This window comes from Pseudophryne corroboree, chromosome 6, assembly GCF_028390025.1.
Source record: "Pseudophryne corroboree isolate aPseCor3 chromosome 6, aPseCor3.hap2, whole genome shotgun sequence".
Taxonomy (NCBI): domain Eukaryota; kingdom Metazoa; phylum Chordata; class Amphibia; order Anura; family Myobatrachidae; genus Pseudophryne; species Pseudophryne corroboree.
Window position 1 is genome coordinate 519686838 of NC_086449.1, and position 18613 is coordinate 519705450.

Sequence of the window (18613 nt, forward strand, 5' to 3'; positions counted from 1 at the left end):
AGAAATGCTCACAGAGGACCCATGGCCCCTGCCTCTAAGACAGGACTTGTTGCAACAGGGGCCCTGTCTTTTCCAAGACTTACCGCGGCTGCGTTTGACGGCATGGCGGTTGAACGCCGGATCCTAGCAGAAAAAGGCATTCCGGATGAGGTTATTCCTACGCTGATAAAGGCTAGGAAGGACGTGATGGCTAAACATTATCACCGTATATGGCGAAAATATGTTGCTTGGTGTGAGGCCAGGAATGCCCCTACGGAGGAATTCCAGCTGGGCCGTTTCCTTCACTTCCTACAGTCGGGAGTGACTTTGGGCCTAAAATTGGGTTCCATTAAAGTCCAGATTTCGGCCCTATCCATTATCTTTCAAAAAGAACTGGCTTCTCTTCCTGAAGTTCAGACGTTTGTAAAGGGAGTGCTGCATATTCAGCCCCCTTTTGTGCCTCCAGTGGCGCCTTGGGATCTTAACGTGGTGTTGAGTTTCCTGAAAACCCACTGGTTTGAACCACTCAAAACGGTGGAGTTGAAATATCTCACGTGGAAGGTGGTCATGCTATTAGCCTTGGCTTCGGCTAGGCGGGTGTCAGAGTTGGCGGCTTTGTCACATAAAAGCCCTTATCTGGTTTTCCAGGCGGATAGAGCAGAATTGCGGACCCGTCCACAATTTCTGCCGAAAGTGGTTTCATCCTTTCATATAAACCAACCTATTGTGGTGCCTGTGGCTACTACTGACTTGGAGGATTCCGAGTTACTTGATGTGGTCAGGGCTTTGAAGGTTTATGTAGCCAGAACGGCTAGGGTCAGGAAAACAGAGTCTTTGTTTATCCTGTATGCTTCCAACAAGCTTGGTGCTCCTGCTTCAAAGCAAACTATTGCTCGCTGGATCTGTAACACAATTCAGGAGGCTCATTCTGCGGCTGGATTGCCGCTGACAAAATCAGTTAAGGCCCATTCCACTAGGAAGGTGGGCTCTTCCTGGGCGGCTGCCCGAGAGGTCTCGGCATTACAGCTTTGCCGACCGGCTACTTGGTCAGGTTCAAATACTTTTGCAAAGTTCTACAAGTTTGATACCCTGGCTGAGGAGGACCTTGTGTTTGCTCAATCGGTGCTGCAGAGTCATCCGCACTCTCCCGCCCGTTTGGGAGCTTTGGTATAATCCCCATGGTCCTTACGGAGTCCCCAGCATCCACTAGGACGTTAGAGAAAATAAGATTTTACTTACCGGTAAATCTATTTCTCGTAGTCCGTAGTGGATGCTGGGCGCCCGTCTCAAGTGCGTATTTCTTCTGCAATACTTGTATATAGTTATTGCTTCAATAAGGGTTAAGTTATGGTTGCATCAGGGTTGGACCTGATGCTCTGTTGTTTATCATACTGTTAACTAGTTGTTTTCACTTGTTTTACGGTCTGATTGGTGTGGCTGGTATGAATCTTGCCCTGGGTTACCAAAATCCTTTCCTTGTACTGTCAGCTCTTCTGGGCACAGTTTCTCTGAGGTCTGGAGGAGGGGCATAGAGGGAGGAGCCAGTGCACACCAGAACCTAAATTCTTTCTTAAAGTGCCCATGTCTCCTGCGGAGCCCGTCTATCCCCATGGTCCTTACGGAGTCCCCAGCATCCACTACGGACTACGAGAAATAGATTTACCGGTAAGTAAAATCTTATTTTCTCCTAGCCTTAGCTTCGGCAAGTTGTATTTCAGATTTGGGTGCCTTGTCATGCAAGCCACCGTATTTGGGGTTTCATGATGACAGAGCGGATCTTCGGACGAATCCCGCTTTCTTGCCAAAGGTAGTGTCATCTTTTCACATCAATCAGCCAATAGTAGTTCCTGTGTTAACAGAAGATTCTGGAACTTTGAATGTGGTACGTGCAATTAGCGTTTATGTATCCCGAACGTCTACAGTTCATAAGACGGATACGTTGTTTGTTCTCTGTGATGCTGCCAAGATGGGTTGGCCAGCTTCTAAGCAGACCTTATCCAGATGGATTAAACTGACCATACGTCAGGCTTACCTTCATGCTAGGTTACAGCCGCCTACATCAGTAACAGCTCATTCCACACGTTCTGTGGGAACTTCATGGGCAGCTGGTCGTGGGGCTTCTACGACGCAGCTTTGCCGTGCGGCTACATGGTAATCAGTGCACACGTTTGTGCGCTTTTACAAGTTTGATACGTTTGCGGCATCAGCATCTAGCTTTGGCCGCCTAGTGTTACAGGTGCCAAACAGCTCTCCCGCCCAAGGGGGAAGCTTTGGTACGTCCCAAGAGTACTCCAGTGACCCCTAGTGGATGAAAAAGAAAATAGGATTTTGGTACTTACCAGGTAAATCCTTTTCTTTGAATCCATAGGGGGCACTGGACGCCCACCCAGAGCAGTTTTACCTGGTTTGTGGTAAGTTCAGTGGATCTTCTGGTAACACATTCTCACCGATTTGTTCAATTTTCAAGTTCTATCGGTTATGGTGTCAACTGTTTAGTTGTCAGTAACGTTGTGTCAACTTTTTTGTTGTCCGTTATGTTATAATGTTATATGTAATTCTCCATTGTCATCCTCCTCTATCGCTCCTGTTCGGCTCAGTAAAAAACTGAGGTTCTCTGGGAATATGGAGGGGAGGAGAGTTACTAAATTTAAATATTTAGTGCCTTGTTCTGCTAAAGCCGTCCATATCCCAAGAGTACTCCAGTGCCCCCTATGGATTCAAAGAAAAGGATTTACCTGGTAAGTACCAAAATCCTATTTTCTTCCACTGGAAAAAGCGTTGGTGATGCAAGGAATGGTCTGGGATGTCCTGAAGCCAGCCCGGGGTTCGGTTCATCAATGCATTCACCTTCTGGGAAAAATGGTGGCCTCTTACGAGGCTCTCCAGTACGGAAGGTTTCATGCTCGGTCCTTCCAACTGGATATCCTGGACAAGTGGTCAGGATCTCATCTGCACATGCACCTGAGAATTCGTCTGTCGCCAAAGGCCAGGATTTCGCTCCTCTGGTGGCTCAAACTCTCACCTTCTGGAGGGCCGCAGGTTTGGGATTCGGGACTGGATCCTTCTAACCACGGATGCAAGTCTCAGGGGCTGGGTTGCAGTCACTCAGGGGGAGACCTTCCAAGGAAGGTGGTCAATTCTGGAAGTCTGCCTTCCGATCAAGATTCTGGAATTAAGAGCCGTATACAACGGTATTCTTCAGGCGGCCCATCTTCTAAGAAATCGGGCCATTCAAGTGCAGTTATACAACGTAACAGTGGCTTACATAAACCGACAGGGCGGAACGAAGAGCAGAACTGCCATGGCGGAGGTAACAAGAATCCTCCTTTGGGCAGAAAAATACGCGTTGGTGCTGTCGGCAATCTTCATTCCAGGAGTAGACAACTGGGAAGCAGACTTCCTCAGCAGACACGATCTCCATCCGGGGGAGTGGGGTCTCCATCCGGAGGTGTTCAGACATAACAGACCTTTGGGGATTACCCCAAATAGACATGATGGCCTTTCGTCTCAACAAGAAGCTTAAGCGTTATTGTTCCTGGTCGAAGGACCCAATAGGCAGTGGCAGTGGACGCCCTGGTGTGTCTGTGGGTGTTCCAGTCAGTGTACGTGTTTCCACCACTCCCACTCATACCAAGAATCCTAAAGCTCATAAGGAGAAGAAGGGTTCAAGCGATCCTCATTGCCCCAGACTGGCCAAGAAGGGCTTGGTACGCAGACATTCTGAATCTACTTCAAGAAGAGCTGATGCCTATTCCTCTTCGGGAGGACCTGCTGCAGCAGGGGCCGTTCGCCTATCAAGACTTACCTTGGCTGCGTTTGACGGCATGGAAGTTGAGTGCATGTGATACTTACCCTCATACAAGCTAGGAAAGGGGTAACGTCTAAACATTACCATCGTATTTGGAAGAAATATGTCTCTTGGTGTGAATCCAAGAAGTTTCCTACGGTGGAGTTTTAACTGACGTTTTCTCCTCTTCCTGCAAGCAGGTGTGGATATGGGCCTGAGGTTAGGATCTGTGAAGGTCCAGATTTTGACCCTATCCATTTTATTTTCAGAAACAATTGGCTGCCCTCCCTGAGGTTCAGACTTTTTTGAAGGGAGTTCTGCACATCCAGCCTCCCTTTGTTACCGCCTACGGTGCCATGGGATCTTAACATGGTGTTGCAGTTTCTCCAGTCTGACTGGTTTGAGCCTCTGCAAGAGGTAGAGGTCAAGTTTCTTACGTGGAAGGCGGTCACTTTGTTGGCCAACACACTTCTGCTAGACGTGTGTTGGAATTTGGGGGCTTTGTCTTGTAAGAGCCCCTACTTGATCTTCCATGAAGATAGAGCTGAGCTCCGGACACGTCAGCAGTTTCTTCCTAAGGTTGTGTTGGCATTTCATACCAACCAACTTATTGTGGTGCCAGTTGCTACTGACGCCTCAATTTCATCTAAGTCCTTAGATATGGTAAGGGCTCTGAAGATCTGTGTGAAGAGGACTGCTCGTCGCAGAAAATCTGACTCTCTTTTAGTCCTATATGACCCCAAAAAATTGGGTGTCCTTCTTCTAAGCAGACAATATCTCGCTGGATCAGGTTCACTATCCAGCATGCGTATTCTACGGCGGGATTGCCGTGTCCTAAGTCTGTTAAGGCCCACTCTACTCATAAGGTGGGGTCTTCCTGGGCGGCTGCCCAGGGTTTCTCGGCATTACAACTTTGCCAAGCAGCAACTTGGTTTGGGTTGAACACATTTGCAAAGTTCTACACATTCGATACTTTGGCTTCTAATGATCTGAAGTTCAGTTAGTCAGTTTTGCAGGAGCCTCTGCACTCTCCATCCCATTCTGGGAGCTTTGGTACATCCCCATGGTACTAATGTGGACCCCAGCATCCTCTACGGACTACGAGAAAAGAATTTACCGGTAGGTAATTAAAATCCTATTTCCTAAGTATGTGTATACACAGGTATGGATTCCATCACCTGGAATGCTTGGGAGGGTTCTCATATAATAAGGGGTTTAGTCATTTGGAATGCAATCCATAAAAGCTACTAAAACATATTTAAAAATTACCCCTGGATTTTCCCTACTTTGTATAGCAAAATTCCTTGAGTATTGTAGGAAGTTATTATTGGTCATCATGTCTGTGTGTATATGATAAAATCGCAAAACTCGAGCAAGTTTGGGGATTTTACTTGGCTAATGGATTTCTTGATAAAAGATCATGTTCTTGTTTAAGAGCTCTATACCATAGGTTCTCAAACTCGGTCCTCAGGACCCCACACAGTGCATGTTTTGCAGGTCTCCTCACAGAATCACAAGTGAAATAATTAGCTCCACCTGTGGACCTTTTACAATGTGTCAGTGAGTAATTAATACACCTGTGCACCTGCTGGGTTACCTGCAAAACATGCACTGTGTGGGGTCCTGAGGACCGAGTTTGAGAACCTCTGCTCTATACCTTAGCTATGGCTTCAGTGAGATATGAGAGTAAAATTAAATGATATAACCCATTATTAGCGTACACTACATTAGGTTTTTGCCAGTGTAATGTTGCACAATACAACTTGATGTATTGCCTATTTTAACCTTTAAATTCTCTAATGTCTAGGATTCATCAGAGGAACAACAAGAGAAGCCAACGCCATTCTCCTCTGTATGTCCCCCCAAGAAAGCCCACAGCGAGTCTGGTAAAAAAATGTGTCCTGCACTTTTTTTTTTCCTTCTTTCATCTTTGCCACATCCTTATGGCATCAGACCTGACAAAGCATTCCTACCAATAGTACTGTTATATAAACATTTGTGGAGCAAATCATTCATTTTTGTTTTATTTGGTATTGTGTTTGCTTAGAAGATAATTCTTCAAATGATCAACCCGCAGAGCAACAGAGAAAGCGACATAAGTCAGACAGTATTTCGTTAACCTTTGACGAAAGCCTTTCGTGGTGGGTGATAAGTGGATTACGCTGTGATAGAAATAACGGTGATTCAACAGACACCTCCTCTAATGCAGTAAGTAAGATTATTAGCTGACCTCATAATGACTGAAGATAAGTTTCTAGTCTGGGGTGTCAAGAGACAATTACCGTGCACTGTGGCTGCACCGTTTACTGGGGGTCATTCCGAGTTGATCGCTCGCTAGCAATTTTTTGCAGCGCTGTGATCAGGTTAAATCTCGACAAAACTGTGCAGGCACGTTGTACAGGTACAAAGAGGATCGGTGCAGGGTGATGGATTTAACGTAGAATCCATTCGCACAGCCGATCGCAAGGAGATTGACAGAAAGAGGGCATAAGTGGGTGGGAACTGACCATTTTCTGGGAGTGTTTGGAAAAACGCAAGTGTGTCCAAGCTTTTGCAGGGCGGGTGACTGACGTCAAATATCGGGAACAAAAAGTTTGAAGTGATCGCAAGAACTGAGTAAGTAAGTCCAGAGCTACTCAGAAACTGCGAAAAACTTTTTTGTGCCATCGGCTACAAAAGCACTTGCACACTTGCAAAGCGAAAATACACTCCCCAATAGGCAGCACACCAAAAAGTTGCTAGCGAGCGATCAACTCTGAATGACCCCCATAGTCCCCCAGGAATCTTGCAGAATTACTTATGTTAGTACTGTTACATGTCTTGCATAGATGTAATTTTATTTAAAATGTTTATCTCCCGTCAATGTGTGGTGGGCAAAAACGTTGTTTTTAGTGTGTGCATTGTTGAGTAACTTCTAAATGAAGACAATACTTGGACAGATTTTTAACTAAGCTGAGGAAATCTGAAAAGCTTATTTAGAAGATGGACACGCTGTCATGATTGAGATACAGAAGCTACTGCTGTGAGACAGACAGAATGTAACTACTAGGTGGGAGTGAGCGGTGCGGTCCCCTGGAGACCGATGGTCCGGCCTTACCTTTGTATGGAGGCAACTTTTACTTATTCTTAATCAAGTGGCCACTCTGTGGATCTCCCTAAACTATCCAATCTGTAGAAGTGACGAGCGTGGTGTATAAAAAGTAGGGTTTAGGAAGCTACCTGCACTTGTTAAAGGGTAGGCATACACTTGTTCGTTTAATTTAGTCCATGCGGCCCCGGCTGTAACAGATCTGTTATTGCTTGATCTCCTATGTCTGAATGATACTTTACTCTCTAAGAAGCTGGACACTTAGTTAACATGCGTGATTTTCGATCATTGTCAGAATTAATCAAATTCCATCTAAAAACGCTTATGCACCCCCACACACAGAATCAAGAAAGTGCTATTGCTGTGTCAATCCTTTCTGTGTCTGGACCTGGTGAGGTTTCCAGCAACCATCTCTTCCCACCCCCCTTCTCCTTTGTACCCAAAGATAATAGTTTACTGGAAGTTCCTTGGTCATAGGAGTAATGCCGCTGGATCACCACTCATCATTGTTTATGGTGGGCGTGGGGTTAATCAGGCTTGTTAACAAACCAAATAAGAAAGCAACTGGGCAAAACCATGTTGTACTGCAGGTGGGGCAGATGTAACGTGCAGAGAGATTTAGATTTGGGTGGGGGGTGTTCAAACTGAAATCTAAATTGCAGGGTAAAAATTAAGCAGCCATTATTTACCCTGCACAGAAACTATATAACCCACCCAAATCTAACTCTCTCTGCACATGTTACATCTACATTTTAGCTGAAGTATCCAGATGACCGGGCCTGCTTGGAAAACTGACATTTTTCAAAATTAAGTTTTGGACCCTGGGGCACTCATTCAGGAGCATCAGTGAAGGGCTTTGATCGCCAGCTTGATCCCAAGATCAAAGTATGAGCTTTTTAACAACATAATCTTTATTGTACACTATTGGTTGCTCACACCAAAGTTGCCTTCCAATGGGTCATCGTTACAGGATTTAAAGTGTACTTTTAATTGCAGGGCAACTCTATTCATTTTTTATTTTTTACTTTCATCTCAATCTCCCTGAGTAATTTGCACACCTGCTGCCTTCCTTTTCTATCCTATAGCAATTTTTCAGGCTCCCACTCCAGAATGGAACTCCAATTCTTGTTTACCTTGGTCACCATGGTAGGCCAAAAAAATACTGTTGAAATTCGATAGGGCGGAAAATTTAAATGAGCCATCACAGACGTGTGATTGGCCTGAAGTTAATCTAGATTCACAAGAGATACCAGGACTCCCCGGATTGGTCTTGTACTAATGCACATATCCCTGGAGGGGTCAGTACACTAGGTATTTGCTCTAGAATTATCACAGTTATCCAAGTAATGGGTTCAGTCGATCAAATAGAACATGACTTGTGGGTTTAAGTACTAAGCCCTGGAGAGAGAGAAAGTAGATGGCGAAAAGGTACCAAGCAACCAGCTCCTAACTGTTATTTGTCAAGCACAACCTGTAACATGGCAGGAGCTGGTTGGCTGGTACTTTATCTCTCTCCAAGGCTTAGTACATAAGACTTTTGTGATTCATTTGCAGTTTTCACTCTACTGGCCACACTAGCCACATATTACTTGCATGTGCATGACTTAAGCTGTGTAGACACTGTAGTGATGTGTACCCAGCCGATATGTCGACTCGACTGGCTGAAATTGGTTGACTTCAGTATATTTCAGAGTAACTGATTGAATAAAATAGTTGGGTGAAATGATACATAAGGACCTGTGATACTGACCCACACTATCAACTTAAGGTTACTAGTATAATTTTATCAAATGTGTGAACTATTTGTGCTTTCCACACAGTGTTAACCAACCCTATTAACAACTACTCCTTGGCATAAAGAGTGTGTGTGTGTGTGTGTATCTCTCTATCTATCTCTCTATCTATATATATATATATATATATATATATATATATATATATCTATCTCTCATCTGTCAATGTGAATAGGACACATTTCAGGGGTAAAAGATGCTCTGTGCGGTCAGTCACACAGGAGCTGGCATATCTCATGCGCCCTGTGTACCGTCATCATATATGGAGGCTAAATAAAGGACACATCTCCAATCATTAGCTATATGATTGTTTTCTTTCTTTTTTTACTTTTTTTTCTTTCTCTAACGTCCTAGTGGATGCTGGGAACTCCGTAAGGACCATGGGGAATAGCGGGCTCCGAAGGAGGCTGGGCACTCTAGAAAGATCTTAGACTACCTGGTGTGCACTGGCTCCTCCCACTATGACCCTCCTCCAAGCCTCAGTTAGATTTCGTGCCCGGCCGAGGTTGGATGCACACTAGGGGCTCTCCTGAGCTCTTAGAAAGTTATAGTCTTAGAATTTGTTTTTTTTTTCAGTGAGACCTGCTGGCAACAGGCTCACTGCAGCGAGGGACTAAGGGGAGAAGAAGCGAACTCGCCTGCTTGCAGCCGGATTGGGCTTCTTAGGCTACTGGACACCATTAGCTCCAGAGGGATCGACCGCAGGCCCAGCCTTGATGTTCGGTCCCGGAGCCGCGCCGCCGTCCCCCTTACAGAGCCAGAAGCAGGAAGATGGTCCGGAAAATCGGCGGCATGAAGACATCCTGTCTTCACCAAGGTAGCGCACAGCACTGCAGCTGTGCGCCATTGCTCCTCATACACACTTCACACTCCGGTCACTGAGGGTGCAGGGCGCTGGGGGGGGGCGCCCTGAGGCAGCAATAAAAACACCTTGGCTGGCTAAAATACCTCAATATATAGCCCCTGGGGCTATATATGAGGTAAATACCCCTGCCAGAATCCCAAAAAAAGCGGGAGAATAGGCCGCGAAAAAGGGGCGGAGCCTATCTCCTCAGCACACTGGCGCCATTTTTCCCTCACAGCTCGGCTGGAAGGAAGCTCCCTGGCTCTTCCCTGCATTTCTACAGTACAGTAAGAGGGAAAAGAGAGGGGGGCACTAAATTGACACTGTATACAGTATAAGCAGCTATTAGGGACATAACTCAGTTAGTCCCTGTGTATATATATATATATATATATAGCGCTCTGGTGTGTGCTGGCATACTCTTACTCTGTCCCCCCAAAGGGCTTTTGTGGGTCCTGTCCTCTATTTGAGCATTCCCTGTGTGTGTGGAGTGTGTCGGTACGGCTGTGTCGACATGTTTGAGGAGGATAATGATGTGGAGGGGGAGCAGATGCCTTTAGCAGAGATGTCACCCCCTGCGGGGCAGACACCTGAGTGGATGGTATTATGGCAAGAAATGAGTGCACGTATAGACTCCTTACATAAAAAATTTGACGACATGCCGACTGTGGGACAGCCGAGTCTTCAGCTCGTGCCTGTCCAAGGGTCTCAAAAGTCATCAGGGGCTCTAAAACGCCCGTTATCTCAGGTGGCACAAGTAGATGTCGACACGGATACTGACGCCAGTGTCGACGACGATGAGTCAAATTTAATGCCCGTTAAGGCCATTCGCTGCATGATTGAGGCAATGAAAGAGGTGTTAAATATTTCTGATTTACATCCAGGTACCACAAAAAAGGGTATTATGTTTGGGGAGAAAAAACTACCTGTAGTTTTTCCCCCGTCAGATGAATTAAATGAAGTATGTGAAGAAGCGTGGGCTTCCCCTGATAAGAAATTGGTGATTCCTAAGAAATTACTAATGGCGTTCCCTTTCCCGCCAGAGGATAGGTTACGTTGGGAAACACCCCCGAGGGTGGATAAAGCGCTCACACGTTTGTCAAAAAAGGTGGCACTACCGTCCCAGGATACGGCCGCCCTTAAGGAACCTGCTGATAGAAGGCAGGAGGCGATCCTGAAGTCTGTATATACACACTCAGGCATTATACTCAGACCAGCAATTGCGTCAGCTTGGATGTGCAGTGCTGCCGCTGCATGGTCAGATAACCTGTCAGAAAATATTGACACACTAGACAGAGACACGATCCTGTTAACAATTGACCATATAAAAGACTCAGTCTTATACATGAGAGATGCACAGAGGGAAATCTGCCGGCTGGCATCTAAAGTAAGTGCACTATCTATCTCTGCTAGGAGATGCTTATGGACTCGCCAGTGGACTGGAGATGCAGATTCCAAAAGGCACATGGAAGTTTTGCCTTATAAAGGGGAGGAATTATTTGGGGATGGTCTCTCCGACCTAGTTTCCACAGCAACGTCTGGGAAGTCAGCATTTTTACCCCATGTCCCCTCGCAGCCTAAGAAGGCGCCATTTTATCAGGTTCAGTCCTTTCGATCCCAGAAAAATAAGCGGGGAAAAGGAGGGTCTTTTCTGTCAAGAGGCAGGGGAAAAAGGCTGCAGCAAACAGCAGGTTCCCAGGAACAAAAGTCCTCCCCCGCTTCCTCTTCCAAGTCCGCCGCATGACGGTGGGGCTTCACAAGCGGAGCCGGGTACGGTGGGGGCCCGCCTCAGGAATTTCAGCGATCAGTGGGTTCGCTCACAGGTGGATCCCTGGATCCTTCAAATAGTATCTCAAGGATACAGGCTGGAATTCGAGGCGATTCCACCCCGCCGTTTCCTAAAATCCGCCTTGCCGATTGCTCCCTCAGACAGGGAGGCAGTGCTAGCGGCAATTCACAAGCTGTATTCCCAGCAGGTGATAATCAAGGTACCCCTACTTCAACAAGGCCGGGGTTACTATTCCACACTATTTGTGGTACCGAAACCGGACGGTTCGGTGAGACCCATTCTAAATTTGAAGTCCTTGAACACATACATAAAAAAAATTCAAGTTCAAGATGGAATCGCTCAGGGCGGTTATTGCAAGCCTGGACGAGGGGGATTACATGGTATCCCTGGACATCAAGGATGCTTACCTACATGTCCCCATTTACAATTCTCACCAGGAGTACCTCAGATTTGTGGTACAGGATTGCCATTACCAATTCCAGACGCTGCCGTTTGGACTCTCCACGGCACCGAGGGTATTTACCAAGGTTATGGCGGAAATGATGATACTCCTTCGAAAAAAGGGAGTTTTAATTATCCCATACTTGGACGATCTCCTAATAAAGGCATGATCCAAGGAACAGTTGTTAGTGGGAGTAGCACTATTTCAGGAAGTGCTGAGCCAGCACGGTTGGATTCTGAATATCCCAAAGTCACAGCTGGTCCCCACGACACGTCTAATGTTCCTGGGAATGATTCTGGACACGGCCCAGAAAAAAGTGTTTCTCCCGGAGGAGAAAGCCAGGGAGTTGTCTTCTCTAGTCAGAGACCTCCTAAAACCAAAACAGGTATCGGTGCATCACTGCACGCGAGTCCTGGGAAAGATGGTAGCTTCTTACGAAGCAATTCCATTCGGCAGGTTCCATGCCAGAATCTTTCAGTGGAACCTGTTGGACAAGTGGTCCGGATCGCATCTTCAGATGCATCGTTTAATAACCCTGTCTCCACGAACCAGGGTGTCTCTTCTGTGGTGGCTGAACAGTGCTCATCTTCTGGAGGGCCGCAGATTCGGCATACAGGACTGGGTCCTGGTGACCACGGATGCCAGCCTACGAGGCTGGGGGGCAGTCACAAAGGGAAGAAATTTCCAGGGACTATGGTCAAGTCAGGAGACTGCCCTTCACATAAATATTCTGGAACTAAGGGCCATTTACAATGCCCTAAGTCAAGCAAAATCCCTGCTCCTACACCAGCCGGTGCTGATCCAGTCAGACAACATCACGGCAGTCGCCCATGTGAATCGTCAGGGCGGCACAAGAAGCAGGACGGCGATGGCAGAAGCCACAAAAATTCTCCGATGGGCGGAGAATCATGTACTAGCACTGTCAGCAGTGTTCATCCCGGGAGTGGACAACTGGGAAGCAGACTTTCTCAGCAGGCACGACCTCCACCCGGGAGAGTGGGGACTTCATCCAGAAGTCTTCCAAATGATTGTAAATCAATGGGGTCGTGCACAGGTGGACATGATGGCGTCCCGCATAAACAAAAAACTAGAGAAGTATTGCGCCAGGTCAAGAGACCCTCAGGCGATAGCGGTGGACGCCCTAGTGACACCGTGGGTGTACCGGTCAGTGTATGTGTTCCCTCCTCTACCTCTCATACCAAAGGTACTGAGAATAATAAGAAAGCGAGGAGTAAACACAATTCTCGTGGTTCCGGATTGGCCAAGAAGAGCGTGGTACCCGGAACTTCAAGAGATGATCTCAGAGGACCCTTGGTCCCTGCCGCTCAGACAGGACCTGCTACAGCAGGGCCCCTGTCTGTTCCAAGACTTACCGCGGCTGTGTTTGACGGCATGGCGGTTGAACGCCGGATCCTGAAGGAAAAGGGCATTCCGGAGGAAGTCATTCCTACGCTTATTAAAGCCAGGAAAGATGTTACGGCAAAACATTATCACCGCATATGGCGGAAATATGTTGCATGGTGCGAGGCCAAAAAGGCCCCAACAGAGGAATTTCAACTGGGTCGATTTCTGCATTTCCTGCAAGCAGGAGTGAATATGGGCCTAAAACTAGGCTCCATTAAAGTACAGATCTCGGCTCTGTCGATTTTCTTTCAAAAGGAACTAGCTTCAGTACCTGAAGTTCAGACATTTGTGAAAGGAGTGCTGCATATTCAGCCCCCATTTGTGCCTCCTGTGGCACCGTGGGATCTCAACGTGATGTTGAATTTCTTAAAATCACATTGGTTTGAGCCACTAAAAACCGTGGATCTGAAATATCTCACGTGGAAAGTGGTCATGTTATTGGCCCTGGCATCAGCCAGGCGAGTGTCAGAATTGGCGGCTTTATCATGTAAAAGCCCTTATCTGATTTTTCATATGGATAGGGCAGAATTGAGGACTCGTCCCCAGTTTCTCCCTAAGGTGGTGTCAGCGTTTCACCTGAACCAGCCTATTGTGGTGCCTGCGGCTACTAAGGATTTGGAGGACTCCAAGTTGCTAGACGTTGTCAGGGCCCTGAAAATATATGTTTCCAGGACGGCTGGAGTCAGAAAATCTGACTCGCTGTTTATCCTATATGCACCCAACAAGCTGGGTGCTCCTGCTTCTAAGCAGACTATTGCTCGTTGGATTTGTAGTACAATTCAGCTTGCACATACTGTGGCAGGCCTGCCACAGCCTAAATCTGTCAATGCCCATTCCACAAGGAAGGTGGGCTCATCTTGGGCGGCTGCCCGAGGGGTCTCGGCTTTACAACTTTGCCGAGCAGCTACTTGGTCAGGGGCAAACACGTTTGCAAAATTCTATAAATTTGATACCCTGGCTGAGGAGGACCTGGAGTTCTCTCATTCGGTGCTGCAGAGTCATCCGCACTCTCCCGCCCGTTTGGGAGCTTTGGTATAATCCCCATGGTCCTTACGGAGTTCCCAGCATCCACTAGGACGTTAGAGAAATTAAGAATTTACTTACCGGTAATTCTGTTTCTCGTAGTCCGTAGTGGATGCTGGGCGCCCATCCCAAGTGCGGTCTATCTGCAATACTTGTACATAGTTATTGTTAACTAAATCGGGTTATTGTTGAGCCATCTGTTGAGGCTCCATCGTTTCATACTGTTAACTGTGTTTCATATCACGAGTTGTTCGGTGTGATTGGTGTGGCTGGTATGAGTCTTACCCGGGATTCAAAATCCTTCCTTATTGTGTACGCTCGTCCGGGCACAGTACCTAACTGAGGCTTGGAGGAGGGTCATAGTGGGAGGAGCCAGTGCACACCAGGTAGTCTAAGATCTTTCTAGAGTGAAAAAGAAAGATAACACCTGGGCGCAAATAGTTAAAAGATCTGGGATGTAACTAACAATACACCTGATCTGGGATTGCTGCTTCACCTAAGAGGTCACTGTTACCTCTCAAAAAATGTAAAAACCACAAAAGAAAAAATGAAGCGCTATCCTGATCAGTATAAATTAAAACATATAACATTTATTAGACATTTATACAGACAACATTCATAACACGGCTTATAATTTCACCCTGTGGCCACTTATTAGTTGATCAACTTATTTACTGCAGTATAAATCAGCACAAATCCACATATTTATATTTGCAAAGATATAGATAGAGCAAAGCTTGGAGATGTTAGAAGCTGTTCGTTTAGAACAATTAGTTACTAACATCTCCAAGCTTTGCTCTATCTATATCTTTGCAAATATAAATATGTGGATTTGTGCTGATTTATACTGCAGTAAATAAGTTGATCAACTAATAAGTGGCCACAGGGTGAAATTATAAGCCGTGTTATGAATGTTGTCTGTATAAATGTCTAATAAATGTTATATGTTTTAATTTATACTGATCAGGATAGCGCTTCATTTTTTCTTTTGTGGTCTTTCTAGAGTGCCCAGCCTCCTTCGGAGCCCGCTATTCCCCATGGTCCTTACGGAGTTCCCAGCATCCACTACGGACTACGAGAAACAGAATTACCGGTAAGTAAATTCTTAATTTCCACAATTGTGGTAAAATAACCCATTTTTTTTTTTTTTTTTTTTTCTGCGCCTCTGAGTACATAAAATAAGTAGTATTAAAACATAGCTTCTGGTTGGGGGGTTTCCCTATCAATGAATTTCCGTTTTAAACCTTTTTGTAGTTCTACAAATGTTGATCTCTACTGCTTATTGTGGTAATTGCTATCCTATTAGACCCTGGCCTCTGGCTACTTTACCACTCGAGAGCCCTGGTTTTCATGTACAAAAATGCTGTTATACTGGTAATTTGGAAATTCACCATTCCCATAAGGCAGTGACTTGCGGTGGGGTGAGGCAAAGCCTTTTATGTCATACTAATGTTTGTGCCAGAGTTTTGTCTGTATAAAGTATATGAAAAATGCAAAGAATATGTTTGAAATATCTTCTTTGTATTATTCTAATCCCTTTTATAGCCACAACTCTGGAGTAAAAAGTCTATTGCAGGTGAGGCCTATCTTTTCCGCACACATCTGAGCAAAACTCTCCAATTTCCAGGAGTTTATACTGCTGCAACTGTGTATAATACTCATACTGTATATTATATGTAAATCTGGCTCTGGTGCTGGCTAGTGCCGCCTGAGCCATTTAGCTTACCGAACGTAACGACTGGTTTCTTAGGATCGATTCTTACACGTCCATGAGTGAAATCCTACTTTCCACAGCTGATCAGTTCAGTGTGTCCTGGTTACAGTGTCTGTAGTTGAAGAATCTCCTTTTTTGTAAGCTCTTCAAGCAATACCAGACTCCCTAGATATCCTTCTGTCTCTCTCTCCATTTATACATGGGTACCCCAACCATTTGGTACTTTTCCATATATAGTTTTCTCTTTCTCTAACGTCCTAAGTGGATGCTGGGAACTCCGTAAGGACCATGGGGAATAGCGGCTCCGCAGGAGACTGGGCACAACTAAAGAAAGCTTTAGGACTACCTGGTGTGCACTGGCTCCTCCCTCTATGACCCTCCTCCAGACCTCCGTTAGAATTTTGTGCCCGGCCGAGCTGGATGCACACTAGGGGCTCTCCTGAGCTCTTAGAAAGAAAGTAATATTTAGGTTTTTTTATTTTCAGTGAGATCTGCTGGCAACAGACTCACTGCTACGAGGGACCTAGGGGAGAGAAGCGAACCTACCTGCTTGCAGCTAGCTTGGGCTTCTAGGCTACTGGACACCATTAGCTCCAGAGGGATCGAACACAGGCCCAGCCTCGGTCGTCCGGTCCCGGAGCCGCGCCGCCGTCCCCCTAGCAGAGCCAGAAGTAAGAAGACGTTCCTGGAAATCGGCGGCAGAAGACTTCATTAAGGTAGCGCACAGCACTGCAGCTGTGCGCCATTGCTCCCCAGGCACACCACATACTCCGGTCACTGATGGGTGCAGGGCGCTGGAGGGGGGCGCCCTGGGCTGCAATATAAGTACCTTACTTGGCAAAATTAACACATAATATAGCCTTTAAGACTATATATGTGAAAAATCCCCTGCCATAACTGTATAAAAAAAGCGGGAGAAGCCCGCCGAAAAAGGGGCGGGGCTATCTCCCTCAGCACACTGGCACCATTTTCCCTCACAGCTCCGCTGGAAGGATCGCTCCCCAGGCTCTCCCCTGCAATTCCAGACTACATAGGGTAAAAAAGAGAGGGGGGGCACTAATTTTAGGCGCAATCTGTGATATATAAGCAGCTATAAGGGAAAAAATCACTGTGTAGTGTGTATCCCTGTTTTATATAGCGCTTTGGTGTGTACTGGCATACTCTCTGTCTCCCCAAAGGGCTTTGTGGGGTCCTATCCTCAGTCAGAGCATTCCCTGTGTGTGTGCGGTGTGTCGGTACGGCTGTGTCGACATGTTTGATGAGGAGGCTTATGTGGAGGCGGAGCAGGTGCTGATAAATGTGATGTCACCCCCTGCGGGGTCGACACCTGAGTGGATGGATATGTGGAAGGAATTACGCGACAGTGTCAACTCCTTACATAAAAGGTTTGACGACATAGCAGATGTGGGACAGCCGGCTTCTCAGCCCGTGCCTGCCCAGACGTCTCAAAAGCCATCAGGGGCTCTAAAACGCCCACTACCGCAGATGGCAGACACAGATGTCGACACGGATACTGACTCCAGTGTCGACGATGATGAGACTAGTGTACATTCCAATAGAGCCACCCGTTACATGATTACGGCAATGAAAAATGTGTTGCACATTTCTGATATTACCCCAGGTACCACAAAAAAGGGTATTATGTTTGGGGAGAAAAAACTACCAGTGGTTTTTCCCCCTTCTGATGAATTAAATGAAGTGTGTGAAGAAGCGTGGGCTTCCCCCGATAAGAAACTGGTAATTTCAAAAAAAGTTACTAATGGCGTACCCTTTCCCGCCAGAGGATAGGTCACGTTGGGAGACATCCCCTAGGGTGGATAAAGCGCTCACACGCCTGTCAAAGAAGGTGGCACTACCGTCTCCGGACACGGCCGCCCTAAAGGAGCCTGCTGATAGGAAGCAGGAGGCTATCCTGAAGTCTGTTTATACACACTCAGGTATTATACTGAGACCAGCTATTGCCTCAGCATGGATGTGCAGTGCTGCAGCTGCGTGGTCAGATTCCCTGTCAGAAAATATTGATACCTTAGACAGGGACACTATATTGCTAACCATAGAGCATATTAAAGACGCAGTCTTATACATGAGAGATGCACAGAGGGATATTTGCCGGCTGGCATCTAAAATAAGTGCAATGTCCATTTCTGCCAGGAGGGGTTTATGGACTTGGCAGTGGACAGGGGATGCAGATTCTAAAAGGCACATGGAAGTTTTGCCTTACAAGGGTGAGGAGTTGTTTGGGGATGGTCTCTCGGACCTCGTTTCCACAGCGACAGCTGGGAAGTCAGCATTTTTACCCCATGTTCCCTCACAGCCAAAGAAAGCACCGTATTATCAGGTACAGTCCTTTCGGTCCCAGAAAGGCAAGCGGGTTAAAGGCGCGTCCTTTCTGCCCAGAGGCAGAGGTAGAGGGAAAAAGCTGCAGCATACAGCCAGTTCCCAGGAACAAAAGCCCTCCCCCGCTTCCTCTAAGTCCACCGCATGACGCTGGGGCTCCACAGGCGGAGCCAGGTACGGTGGGGGCCCGTCTCAAGAACTTCAGCGACCAGTGGGCTCGCTCACGGGTGGATCCCTGGATTCTACAAGTAGTATCTCAGGGGTACAAGCTGGAATTCGAGACTTCTCCCCCTCGCCGTTTCCATTCCACAATGTTTGTGGTACCGAAACCGGACGGTTCGGTGAGACCCATTTTAAATTTGAAATCCTTGAACATCTATATAAAAAGGTTCAAGTTCAAGATGGAATCGCTC

At 46.6% G+C, this 18613-nt stretch overlaps 1 protein-coding gene across 6 annotated transcripts in view; it reads left to right on the forward strand.

Annotated features, from left to right (window-relative positions):
• MDM2 (MDM2 proto-oncogene) overlaps nt 1–18613 on the forward strand; it is a 133962-nt gene that overhangs the window by 69139 nt on the left and 46210 nt on the right. For 5 of the 6 annotated variants that reach the window (XM_063927496.1, XM_063927497.1, XM_063927494.1 and 2 more), the window contains exons 7-8: nt 5574–5652; nt 5814–5974. In XM_063927496.1, the coding sequence (XP_063783566.1) occupies nt 5574–5652; nt 5814–5974 (240 nt within the window). The remainder of the gene's footprint in view (nt 1–5573; nt 5653–5813; nt 5975–18613) is intronic. The other variant, XM_063927493.1, reaches the window with a different exon arrangement.